This window comes from Sander vitreus, chromosome 7 (assembly GCF_031162955.1).
Source record: "Sander vitreus isolate 19-12246 chromosome 7, sanVit1, whole genome shotgun sequence".
Classification (NCBI taxonomy): domain Eukaryota; kingdom Metazoa; phylum Chordata; class Actinopteri; order Perciformes; family Percidae; genus Sander; species Sander vitreus.
Genome location: NC_135861.1, coordinates 3,922,960 through 3,936,888, shown reverse-complemented (window position 1 = coordinate 3,936,888; position 13,929 = coordinate 3,922,960). Strand labels below are relative to the sequence as shown.

The window sequence follows — 13,929 nt, the reverse complement described above, 5'->3', positions numbered from 1 at the left end:
GAGAGAAGAGAGTGAAAAAAAAGGAGACGTGAAAAGAAAATCAACAGAAAGAGTGGCGGGGGTGGAGAAAGGGTGGAAGATCCGTCCGGCAGATAATGAAAAAAGGCTACCTGGTGGCAAAGTAATCCAGGGAACTGGCAGTCAGCCAAATTCAATAACAACTTGAAAAGTGTGTGGGATGGAGGGATGGAAGCTTAAAAGAGGACGAAGAGGTGATGCAACTGCATCTCAACACCATCCTGTAAGCCAATGTCTCCTGATGATATATTCATGCAGAGTTGATGAGGAAGGGGGGGGGGGACAAAAAAATGAGCAAAAGACAGCAGAGAGGAGAGCAACACCCATTTGCTACCCACTACTGTGCTAAGAAGAGAAGAACGGGGTAACAATTTTGTAACAGTGACATCACCCATAAACAACTTTTATTCACTGCATATTTGTAAGTTATCTTTGGATCCCCCTAAGACCCATTCCATCAAAAAGTGAACAACAATTCACAGCTGTGTGTGAGATAACTCTCTCATTACCTCACACATTACAATGTTGCACTATTATGCTACTTGCACACTAGTTACGTTCATCTATCTTTTGCTATCTTATTTTATTTTATCTTATTGTTTATCTTATTTATTATTTCTAGTATATTTCTTGTTTGTTCTGTATGTGTGTGAGTGAGTATGTGTGTATGTCCTTGTAACTTGATGTTGTAATTTCCCAATTTGGGATTAATAAATCCTATCTATCTACCTACCTACCTACCTACCTACCTATCTATCTATCTATCATCTATCTATCTATCTATCTATCTATCTATCTATCTATCTATCTACCTACCTACCTACCTACCTACCTATCTATCTATCTATCTAATTAGACGATGAAGGGCTTTTTTTCCCCATACTGTCTTTTTTTTAATTGCAATCCTTAATCAGTGCTAATTAACATGAAATAAACACATACATGTGGATAATTGTCGTCTGCTTACCTTGTTTGGGGGTTTGGTGCTGAGGTTCTCAGGTTTCTCCCAGCAGCGTGTAGACAGGTTCAGGATGGCAGTGGCAGCCATGTGAGCGGCCTCGGCATCGTGGGAGTAGTCGTAGGCCAAGGAGGAGCTCTTCCCGTAACCATGGAGACTGAGGCTGGGTGACGGGGACTTGGGGAACGAGGGCTTAGCTGTAGGTGGACGCAAAGTCAACTTTAGATCAGATGCTCATAAAAGTAGGATACATAGACAAAAAAGGTACACTGTACATATATGTTCTTGCGTGGATCATCGCTTTAAATGCTGGGTTGTGGTAATTAAAACTAATAAAATAAGACAAAAGAAAAAGACCAAAAAGTAAGAAATAATAAAGGAAAAGGGGGAGAAAATCTGAAAAAAAGTTTTAGAGAAGTAATGTTTGTTGGGAGAGAGCATGTGTATTACACAAATCTTAGAAGTTGGAGAACACTCTCATGTCTGTACACTAAATATGAAGCTAGAGCCAGCTAGCTTAGCATAAAGAAACAGCGGGGAACATCTATCCTGCCTTTGTCATTCGTATAAAAAGCAGCCAGCTGTCCTCTCTTACTTTTGAAGGCTGTGGGTGATGTTTCGCTGGTGGGCATCTTTGGAGCAAGCATGCGCTTCCCGAACACTTGAGCGTCGAAGGCTGCATAATCGAAGGACACCTTGGAGTACTTCTCCAGCTCCTTGGCCAGGTTGGCGCGAGGCGTGGCAGGCGCCATGTTGGGCCGGTAGCTGCCATACTGGGGCACCTCCAGCTGCTTCACAAAGCACATGGGCCTGTGAGGAGGAAAGGGAGAGTGAGAGGGAGGCAGGGTGGGGATTAAGACAAAATAAAGGATAAAGTACAATAGAATAAGACAAGGAGAGAAGGGATATAAAAGAGGATCGACGCAGTAAAGAGTTGCACGATCGACACACAAAAAACAAATAAAGAGAGGGAAAAAAAGAGAATGAGAGAGGAAGGTAGAGTGACATAGAAAGAGTAAAGATAGGGGCAACAGTGTACTTAGCAGGAGTGCAGCAGGATTAAAAGCTCTCTTATCAGCAGAGGGCACATTTGCATGTTGTACAGCATGGAATTTATGAGCTCTAAGCCCTCTCGTTTTCCTGGAGAGCCTGGGCTTTTGTCAGACCTGTTGGCGTAAATCCACTGATAGACCGGGGAGAAGGCAGAAGGGCGGCGGACGAGAGAAAGAAGAGAGGAGGAGGAGGAGGAGGAGGAGGAAGAGGAAAAAAAGAAAAAGGAGTGGTGAAAGAGGGAGGCTCCAAACCCCCTTTGGCCCAGCGGGGTTTTTTTCTCGCACTTCTGCCTTCTGTATCACTGATGTATCACAGTCTCTGGTCTCCAACCATATGCCCATTAATAAGCTCCAGTACATGACCTGGCCTGTAGTCACACTGCTGTCGGGGTGGCCCCCACACTGTGGCACACCAATAATACATGCTTGCATCTTAATTCCATGCTTACTTGTGTTTAATTCATTCCGTGCTAGTCTCGCATTGCCAGACCTTCCTCCACAGCGCTGCGAAAGAGGGTCTGGCTAGTCAACACAGCATTCTGGGATGGGAGTGGAACGTGCTCTGGTTTATTGGCATTTCTTTAACCCAATCACAAACGCTTTGGGCGGCGGCAAGAGCCGGACGCAATGACGGTGACTCCAGAATAGCCTCAGGAAGGAACTTGTTTTGGTGGAACATGTACATTCAAAGGTTGTTTTAGTCGTGTAACAGAAAACTCAGATTGGACAGATAGTCTAGCTAGCTGTCTGGATTTACCCTGCAGAGATCTGAGGAGCAGTTAATCATAGTCCTCATGGATCCACCAGAGTTTAGAACGCCAACACAAAGGAAGGGGAAAATGACGGACATCCGGCCGTAAAAAAGCATTCCATGCTTACTTGTGTTTAATTTGTGGATTTATGGACATTTGTAATTGCTCATAATATTTTATTCTTCTCTTCCTTAGGTGATATTCCTTCTATAAGCCCCGGGGGGTTTTCTTGATCTCACCTACACAATCTTTCTTGAATTTCTATTTTCTTTTTGTGTTTCTGTTGTCTTGATTGTAATATGCATATAAATAAATAAATAAATAAAAAATCTGAAGCAATCCAAAGCAGTATTTTCATGACAGCAAAAAAAAAACTTTCTACCACTGATCACAGGGGCTTTCTTTCCTCCCTTTTTATTTATGCAACATGGATTCCATTAGAACATGGATTGCATGAGGAAATTCTTCAGCCCCATACATAACAGACAACCAAGCTCATTTTAATAACAATCTGAGGAGGAAAAACAAAGCAAGCCTTATTATATTTTAATCCTCAATGCTTTGTCCGACCACTGATGAGGTTTTCCTCAAGGAAAGCAATTATTTTTTTCCTATCCCCCTGCATGGCCCCTGTAACTTGCATAATTAGCTTATCGGTTGCATTATTAATTAAAATAGCAACGAGGAAGAGCGCGGACTTAGCATAATACCAGTGTCTGGTTTGTGTTAATTATCATTCTTCTGGCCGTGATCGCGGTGTCTGACCAGTTCGGGGAGATGAATGGAGATGGGGAGGAGCTCAGTGTTTGAGGTGACAGTAATGATTGAACCACACTCAATGCCTCTTTCTATACTGAGCCATTCACAAACCAGCTTCACCTCTCTCAAGGGGCACACAACCAAGGTCTTTCTCTGTGCCTCTCAGTAGTAAAGTAGCTAACCTTGAGAGGGACTCAACTGTGCCGAGCTTGGATTGGAGGAGAAAGCTTTTAAGTTTGTGAAAGGTTCACTATGCCCGGTCTGGTCTGGGCTTAGATACGACAGTTCTTGTCATTCACCATGTCATCTATGGCAGGGGTCTTCAAGGTTTTTTAAACCAAGGACCCCTTAACTGAAAGAGAGATGGAGCAGGGATCCCCTACTACATATATTGTATAAAATTAAGTTGCATATTAAACTGGGCCTACAATAACGTGTGGGCAGCCTAAAGCCTTTATACATTACTTTTTTTTTTTGCATAGAAAACTACGCTTTAAAATGATAATTATTGGCATGATTTTATAAATCAAAAACAATTCATGTGGCACAGTGAATCCTAAGGATGAACAGTATCTGTGGATGGCTACCTTAGTGACTAGCTTACCTATAGGCCAGTAAGCCTATCATCAGTGGGGATTTATATTTGCTAATAATATGTTGGATTCATGTTAAGACATTTACATTTCTGAAAAAAACTTTCAAAATGGAACAATAATTTGGAGGCCCCCCTGCATTGACTCTGAGGACCCCCAAGGGGTCTCGGACCCCCTGGTGAAGATCTTTGATCTATGGAGCCTCGAAAACCAGAGGTGGAATGTAACTAAGTACATTTACTCAAGTACTGTACTTAAGTACATATTTGAGGTACTTGTACTTTACTTGAGTCTTTTCTTTTCATGCCTCTTTCTACTTCTACTCCGCTACATTTCTACTGTACTTTTTACTCCTCTATATTACTCTGACAGCTTTACTTTACAAATTAGGATTTTTGCACACAAAACACATGTAAAATCCAATGTTTTATTTTAAATATAAACTACCCAACAATATAACGGCCTTCAAGTCCAGCTGAAATGATTAGCTGATTAAACACACAACTGTTTGGATCGTTTCCAGTTTCTAAACTGTGAGAATTTTTCTGCATTGAGAACTTTTACTTTTAATACTATAAGTACATTTTCCTGATGACCTCTGCAATTATTCCTATAATTCCTACAGGGCCCCAGGTGATACTAGTCACGTGGGCTCAAGACTTATTTCCATTGTGGTTCTTGCTGAAGAGAAATACCTTCTACCCTCTATTATACAGATGGTCCCACGCAACGTTTTATCAGCCCTGAAATTGGTACATGTTAATTGATAAACTGACACTGAGTCCGTTACCATGAATATACTCACTCCAGTTAAGTATTCTAGCAGCTAACACTGCAGGTACAGTAATGGTAGATAATCTAATGGAGATATGCATATGGTGTTTGCAAATAGATAATTAGCAGAGAAAGAGTTACAGGACATTTTGAAAAAAAAAAAACTTCTCTTTTTTATCTTCTGATAGGGGGGAATGTTAAAGGGCAAGTATAAAGCTGTATATGTCTTTTTCCATTTCAATGCTCTAATTAACAGTATTATTAATTCATGTATTCTGTTATATTTCTTCTATATACGTCTGATAAGCTCTTGTTGTTTTTTGCCGGCATTTGGGCTCCATACTTGTCTAATAACAAGGCAGAAATTTAAGACCTATTTGAAATGACTTAAGTGTATGATTGGATACTTCTGTGATCACCCACCTTAACACTCTGTCGTTGGGACTTCCTTTGAGGTGCTCGGCGCCTGGCTGAGAGAGAAGCTGCTTATCGTGGCCCTTGGACAGCTTCTCTGCAGCAGCAATGGGGCATCCAGAAAGACTGGAGGGATGGCGGAGAAGACAAAAAGATGAATATCAAAAGGAGAGCATGCTGCTGACCGTGTAAATCTGCAACACACTGATGTGGACTGACACATTCGCTGTCCTGCATATATGAATATGTGAGCTTGCAAATGTACAAAGAAAAATGCGTGCCCTGCGCAGAACAGGCTCATCTGCAGAAAACACAAACACACTCAAAACACAAATACAGATTGACAGAGATACTATACTGTAATGTGTGTATGAATACCTGCGATGTGTGTTACGGTTGCTGTTAACATGGCCCTGACCGGTACAGCCGGGGGTTGGACACTTCAGCACATTCTCATGCATGGCCAGAACTGAGGAGAAGACAACGTACACACACACACACACACACACACACACACACACACACACACACACACACACACACACACACACACAATCAATCACAGGGTCATTAAAATGAATCCACAATCTAATCCATACTATTTAAAAGACTCTTTGAAAACCATAATACAGGAATATGAGGTGACCCTTAATCAGAGAAAAGCAGGGAACTGGGCATTTAATGGACCTGTAGTCATGGCTACAGACAGTCTCTTTACAATCACATGGAGAGATGGGGCCAAGCAGAAAACACATTATTTCTTTTATCCCTATCCGCATAGTTTTAGAGAACCAAGTCAGTAAACCAAATCCAATCATTTATGTAGAATTTCGATAGACTGTTAACCCTATTTACTCAGAAGCGGATCCAGATGTTGTAGACATTCGGGGCTCAGCCCAAACCTAAAGGGGGTCCGGGGGCATGCTCCGGGGGAGATTGTTTTACCATGTACAGCAGATATATGCACTATTTTTCAAGCTATTTGATAATAGAATGCCTAATAATCTGTACATCATTTGGGAAAGACATGATCCTGTAGAGCCTACATCCTATGTTTGTATCTGATTGTTCTCCAACTGTCTTCATCATTCTGAAACCAGCAAACACAACAAATGATGAGGATGAATTTTCGCTCCTGCCACCTAAAAAGAGGCAAGAATTGCAAGAATTGTTACTATTTTTAAGTTACATAACATAGGTAGGGTAGGAATTTGGCGTAAACAGCATTACTCATCTTGAAACCCATTTTTGTTTTACTGTGCTGGAGTAGAGTTCACAGAATGAATGTTTTGTTGTGAAGTGAAATCCCATGATAATCTGAGCTGCTCTAGTTGCAATTGAAGGATCCCCAACGATGCTGAGTAAATACGGATTTCAATACTCTGATTTGAATATTAGAGCAACAGAAGAACATTTACTCAATTACCGTATATTGGATTTATTTAGGGAATAGCGTAGTAGTAGTAGTAGTAGTAGTAGTAGTAGTAGTAGAAGCAGCATAGAACACTTGAAGGTATTTTAAAAATCTAAAACATTTGGGGCTTTTGAGTAAACATTCGGGGCTGGAGCCCCAGAAGGAACCCCCCCCCAGTTTTTAGCTGTCAATTTTCTATTTTGGTTGTTTGTATTCTCTAGCAGCAGTGTATAAAATGGTGAAGAGTGAATGGCTCGGTAATACTAAAAGCCTCAAAGTGAGATATTTAGCAGCAACTGAGTTATGATCAGAACATGAACTCATCACGATTAAACTGGTATTACAGTACTTGATGTCTAACTCCACACTAAGGAGAGCTGGTGTGTTTCTATCACTGTCAGATTGCCCTTAGCTGTCACTTTTCTTCTCTCCGTGCTTTTTTTCTCCATCTTTTTAAACAGCTGAAGAACACTCACTCTCCGGGGGGATCCTGTCCTTGTGCGGACAGCCTGACAGGCTGCGGTGGTGGGGGTAAAGACCAGTGACGTGACCCGTCCCATCACACCCAGGGGTGGGACACTTGATCTCCCTCTTCTCTGGCCTACTGCTCTCTGGATAGAGTAAGATAGGATGAGGAGAGGAGAGGAGAGAATGAAAGAAGGAGAGGCGAAGGAGAGATAAGAGGATAGGGGAAGGTGGGATGAATAAGGAGGACAAAAGCAAGTGGTTAATGCCATCAGACAGTCTGCTTGGCTGAGCATGAAATCTAGACATATTTCAGACAACTGTACAAAAGCGACACCATCTGTATCTGCTCCTGTATATACATATAGATATAAAATGTCTTATGTATCTCTGTAAATGCAAACGTTTTTTGTGCATTAGTCTAAATGTGATTTCTGTGTTTTTTCTAAATGCTTCCTAGGCTGAAATCCAATAAAAGAAAGTTAACCCAAATAGGGTCAACCTAGTTATCCTGTGATGCGCCCCCCCCCCATATCACAAACCCTATTCATCGATATTGCGGCAATGTTGTAAGGTTGACTATTGGTGCTTTCACAAAATATTTACACAATGAGTGGTTAAAGACAAATAATAGACACCTAGAACAGTCTGGTAAGTTCAGAAAATGACATCACTTCACTGTAATGCAGCCTTTAAAACTAAAAAAACAACAACTCTGTGTCATAGCATGATATCCACAATTTAAGACGATACCTAGCCTCATATGTCGATATAATATCGATATATTGCCCAGCCCTACAGGCCATTATAATTTAGACATAATTAAAGATGCCTTCTCCTCCCTACTGCTACTAGAGGTAGGTATGCCAGTAAAGAGGACGGTGCGATGCTCTATTGGCCTTCAAATTGAATGTTAACGCGACATGCATCTCCTAATTAGTGTTGAGCAGAACAGGAACGTCACCACGGGAGGGAGTGGAGGCCAAGGAGAGGGCAGCACTGCCAGGCATGTAATCACACTACTGCAACACTGTGGGCACCATGCCAACTGTGAAATGCAAGGCCCGAACACATGCAGCATGTAAACAAACACTCCACCGCTGACTGGGGAACAACCTGCACTCCTCCTTTCTCATTTTCTCTAACATTTTGTCATCTCTCTCTCTCTCTCTCTCGCTGTTGCCCCTTTTCACCCTCTCTTTGAGCACTTCCTCTCTGCTCTTCAAGTCTATTCAGCTGGAACCACTTCATCCATATCACAATGGAAAAGAGCGGATCGAAACAAAGCTCTGTGACTCATCGCTCTTTATTTGGTACATTGTGTTTATTTGTTCGCTCTGCTCCCAAAATTAATTTCAGAACATCATTTGCTGTTCACTCCAATGCATGGCTCAATCAGTTTTGCGAACCGTTCAGGTGGTTTCATATGTTTAGGCCGATTGGTTACAAATGCAAGTGTACAACTCGCTATTTGTTAGAAGTTTACAATACACTTTTGCATGGATTTTCTTTTGAGGAAACCATTGTTTTCCATCCACGTCATTATGGAACAAAAATAAACTTTCAAAAGTGTGAAACCTTCTTGAGATAGGTAATCCATCACACTTTAAATTTGTCAGTGCAACGTCATCATCACATGCTAATGCAGTAATAAGCAGGGAAAGATGTGAATATACTCTATGCTCTCACTCGTTGCTATGACGTTGTCATTGTGTAATGACGTTCTCTGTTTCTCTTGTTTACCTCTGCTTCCAGTCTTTATGCTAAGCTAAGCTAATTGTCTTACAGCTCTAGCTTCACATTTAGCACACGAGACGGGTATCAATCCTCTCATCTAATTCTTGGTTAAAAAAATAAATAAAAATAAAAGCAAATAAGCATATTTCCCAAAATAAAGAGGAGTTTCTGCCTTTGATGCACGAAAAAAACAATTCACTCTTTTTTGTACTGCTTCCTGGTTTGTCCTCCTGACTTTGCAGAGCACTATCAAATGATGCTAACGTAGCTTGAAAAAAAGACTAAAGAAGAATAAATTGATTAATGTGCCTGATGTATTGCCTACATAAGCAACTTTCGTGTCTCAGTACATGTTGTAGCTCTGCCCCCCCCCTTAGTTGCTCCTCTCTGCCCTACCTTTGCTGAAGTAGCTCTTGCGGATGACGTCCAGGTGCTTGGGCCTGTCATCCATGGTGAAGTATCGCTGGTGGTGGATATCTGGGGCGCGGAGCAGCTCTCTGGGCCCGGCTGGCTTCACCTGCTCTGCCTTCAGGGCGATGGCTTGCTCCAGCAGGCCCAGGTTCCCTCGGGTAATGTCAAACATCTCTGACTCGTCCGTCACCGTGGAGCGCTGTGACAGGCTGTCTTCGTCATCGTGCTCGTCGTCCCCGTCCACGTCGTCAAAGTCTCTCTCCTCGGACCTGTCTGATCGCACCTCAATAATGTCAGGAGAGGCGGAGGACGCGGCTTTGTGGATTTTATAGTTCTCGCCTCGAAGGCTGGTTATGTATTCCTCTAGTGGACTGGCCCTGTGAGAGCTGTAGCTTAAAGGAGGGCTGGCCTTGTAGTTTTGAAGCGGGCTAGGTTTATGAGAGTCATATTTGTTGAGCGGACTGGCTCTGTTGGTGTTGTAGTTCTCAAGGGGACTCGCCCTGTGTGAGTTGTAGTCCTCCAGAGGACTGGCCCTGTGGTCTCCAGCCGTGATGTGTGTTCCCTGAGCTGCGGCGGTGCTGGTGATGGTGCGGATGGCAGTTGGCGCGTCAGAAATGGGCAGAATGTGGTTCACCTCCCGGTGGTCCTCTTCATCTCTCTCTTCATCCTCCTCTTCTTCTGCTGGAGTGCCCCGCCTTTGCTGTGCTGGCGCTGCCATCTCTTCTTCCTCCTCCTCCTCCTCCTCTTCTTCCTTGTTCTGTTCATGGCGGACATCTTCGGGCAGATATTGGTGGTTCTCCTGGCTCACATGGTTGATCCTTTCTGGGCACTCTTTCTCATTTTCTACCTCCTCGTTCTCCTCCTCCAACTCCTCTTCCTCCACTTCAGCTGCCTCCTTCTGCAGAACAAATGACTCTTCCAGTACTTGAACTCTGCGTGCCACCTCCTCCTCCTCTTGCCCCTCATTCATGTCCCCCTCCTGATGGTCCTTTACTTCTTCACCCCGTTCCGCTGCCACGGCGACATCCTCCTCCGTCTTCACAGCAACAGGCTGATGAACGGCCACAGTTGGTGCACTGTTGCCGGAGACTCGGCCGAGGTGGAGGAGAGAGTTGGCCACCTCTTCGGTGCACTGGGAGTGAGACTGACACTTCTTGGTTGGGGGCGGCGCTGCTCCGAGCTCAGGCTCGATGATCACACACTCCTCTGTGGGAACAGAGATGAAGAAGTCAGAGCTGTGACACGGACGAAAAGGTGAGTCATGCAGTGAGCTAAAAGCTATTGTTAGCAATATCTTTATCACCACTGGCATCACCTTCCTGCCTGCTAAGTCATTCTCTGTGATATAAAAACACTGGCTTTATTTCAAAATGGGTCAAGACCACAACTGCAGGGATATTACTAAGTTGCCTCCGCGTTGCCTAATTGTATGTGTTAAAATCATCACTGTGATTGGATGTAAAACTTCCTGCTTCAAATGCAACCAATAACTTGACTCATTTCTAAATTGAAATTTGTTACCATTAACCCCTTCTCCCCTCCCCCCTTAACACGCACTCCAAACAAAGTGAATGTGAAAGACAGGAGAAGCTCTGGCTGTCTGGCACTGGTCTGGTCTGGGTCTTGACTCGGTCTCACCCTGCCTTGGTCTCGATACACTCTGGTCTTGGTGATGACTTGGTCTCGGTTTAGGTGGTCTTGACTACAACGCTGGTTAGCGCCGCCCAGGATGGTTGTGGTTGGTTTAAAGAAATAAAGAAGCCAGAGCATTTTTTCCCCTATCCCAGAACAGATAGATGGTGTAGCCAGACCATACTACAGTCTAGAAATGCAAGACTAAATATTAGTGACACGCGGTGAGACTTTTTGTAACTTTTTAGTTTTGTTGTCTGTCAGGTGGATTAACATAGACAGCTGCACTTCGCCATAAATTCATGTATTGTCTTTCCTCATACATCTAGCAAACACTTGTCTGTGTTGTTACACACTCACTAAATGCTATCTGCATCGCAAATGATGTGGTCCAAGGACTTTCTTGCCCTGGATTGAGACACTCGGGCAGCGCCCATTTCTAAGTCAGTAAGAGTTTAGTTGCAGTTAGTCTATATCGACGACGTTTCATTTACGGGATTGTTCCGCTGCCGCCACAAGTTCTGCCGGATGTTCCTCATTTTTCCACTTTGTGTTGGCGTTCTAAACTCCGGTGGATTTCTGAGGACTATGGTTACCTGCTCCTCAGATCTCTGCAGGGTAAATCCAGACAGCTAGCAAGACTATCTGTCCAATCTGAGTTTTCTGTTGCACGACTAAAACAACTTTTGAACGTACACATGTTCTGACAAAACTTCCCGAGGCTATTTTGGGCACTCCATCCCGCGCTTAGCACCGCCTAAGACGATTGTGATTGGTTTAAAGATATGCAAATAAACCAGAGCACGTTTTTCTCCCATCCCGGAATACTGTGTGAACTAGCCAGACCTTACTCCGCTGTGGAGGAAGGTCTGGCAATGTGAGACTAAGTTACAGTAGACTTTTCCTCACTAGTGAAGAAGAGGCAAAGACGACTGTGGTTAATATTAGCGGGTTTGTTTTAAAGCAGAAAAAACTCACCTTCATCAGCTGCGAATGTGTTCTCCTCCTTCTGATATGTCGCTTCTTCTCCCCTCTCCTCTTCCTCCTCCATCTGTGTCTCCTCCTCCTGTCCACTTGTTTGTCCATCCTGCGTCAGGTCTTCTGTCATCTCCTGTCTCTCCACCTCTGCAGCGGCCTCCCTCTCTTCCTCCTTCTCCTCCTCCTCTTCCTCCTTCTCCCTGGTCTCTCCTGCTTTCTCTCCATCCTTCTCGCCCTCGGCCTCACTGCCGCTGTCGCTTCCCACGCTGAAGCCCTCGTCCAGGGCCAGTTTCAGGGGGTGGGACCTCCTCTTGGAGGCAGGATGCTCTGCGTCCTGCTCGTGCTCCTGCTCGGCCTCTGCTTCCTCTAGACGGCGCTTTCTGGCTATGGGGCAACCCAGAATGCTAATGGGGGGAAAAGAAAGACAGAGAGGGAGAAAAAAGGACCATGAATACCAAGCAGGGTTGTAATCGGGAATCACAAACACTCTACTAACACATCTAATAAACTTTCATGCACCTCATCCTCATGACCATGAGTGACTTTAAGCAGCACGATGGAGGGTGTTTGTGTGCTGACATGAAGAAGGATGGAGTGGTTCTTTCAGGCAGAGAGTATGAGTCAACGCATGTGGCCTGGGGGGGGCGCCATGCCGGCTCACTCAGAAATCACAACCAATTGACTGGAACGTTTAATGAACAACTTGTGTGGAGAGGCGGGCGGTCGCTGGGCGGGCGGGCAAGGCAGTGGAGGGTAAAATCCAATAAACTCCCTCTTACTCTCACCTGGGAGATGCCGAGGGAGATTGAGGGACGATCTATAAACAAAGTGCATCTGAAATTGCCTGCTGAACGAATACACATGTAAACAGATAGCTAATATCTGCCCCTTCAATAAAGAGCAGTCACAAGCCAGTGAGCTGCCCCGAGTGTCGCAAGGTCCCCGAGGGCGAGCGACACAGACGAGGAGGGAGGGAGGGAGAATTAGGCTGGAATACGAGCTGAAGAAATCACATTTCACTGCTGTCCACTGAAAACTGTATTACTTAGGTTTAGATTTAGAGGTTCTGGGAGTTTTTTGTGTCATCTCAAAAAACAGCCATTATCTAACGGTCTAATCTCAATCTCTAAAAATGTTGATTTTTATATGTCTGGTTTATTTTTTTTGCTCAAGAAACTAAGGAATGTCAATAAAGAGATCATAATGCTCATTTGAATCAGTATTCCTGAAGCTGGGGGTGGAGGCACAAGATAAACTTTAAGATGATTAAAAGAAGATTTCCCGCCAATTTTTGCCCTTTTTTATTTCTTGTAAATGACTGCTTTTGTTTCTCTTATTTGGGAAGCTAATTGGTAGTTTAACAAAGGAAAAATTACTCTTGTGTTAAATCAGTTTTACTTTGGTCTCAGTCTTTACTTGAATTCAACTAACTCAAGTGTTTTGTACATGGCAGCGGTGATATTTTCATATTTAATCAAGCTAAAAGTAAGGAGGAAAGGATAGTCTTTATGCTAAGCTATGCTAACTGGTTGCCGGCTGTAGCTTCATAATTAGCGTACAGACATGAGAGTGGTATTGATCTTATCATCTAACGCTCGACAGGAAAGCAAGTAAGTGTCTTTCATATAATGTCGAAGTATTCCTTTCAAAATATTAAGGTATCACGTGGTATTTTCCACAAAGCAGGTGCTGTGGGGCAGAGAGGACGAGGAGGACAGACAGACAGAGCAGAAGGACAGACAGAGGGTGGGGTTTTAATCTGCCCTACCTTCTGTGTCGTGAGTATCTCCCACTGATATGGCCAGAGCCATTGCATCCAGGGGTGGGGCAGCTGGATGGGATGGATGGAGGTTAGAGATATGTTTAAGACTTGGCGCATTTTTAGTCCCTATGATACCCACAGGCAATACACGTAGTAAATCAAGCAAAGCAAAGACATGCAAACTGAGCACACGTCACACAAATGCACATG

The 13,929-nt window shown here is 43.7% G+C and overlaps 1 protein-coding gene across 6 annotated transcripts in view; it reads right to left on the bottom strand.

The window, feature by feature from the left end:
* Positions 1-13,929, bottom strand: part of myt1b (myelin transcription factor 1b) — a 126,106-nt gene that overhangs the window by 15,603 nt on the left and 96,574 nt on the right. For all 6 annotated transcript variants that reach the window (XM_078254245.1, XM_078254246.1, XM_078254244.1 and 3 more), the window contains 8 exons: positions 13,726-13,788; positions 11,958-12,361; positions 9,333-10,553; positions 7,211-7,345; positions 5,699-5,789; positions 5,330-5,446; positions 1,572-1,786; positions 986-1,173 (listed from right to left, as the gene is read on the bottom strand). In XM_078254245.1, the coding sequence (XP_078110371.1) occupies positions 986-1,173; positions 1,572-1,786; positions 5,330-5,446; positions 5,699-5,789; positions 7,211-7,345; positions 9,333-10,553; positions 11,958-12,361; positions 13,726-13,788 (2,434 nt within the window). The remainder of the gene's footprint in view (positions 1-985; positions 1,174-1,571; positions 1,787-5,329; positions 5,447-5,698; positions 5,790-7,210; positions 7,346-9,332; positions 10,554-11,957; positions 12,362-13,725; positions 13,789-13,929) is intronic.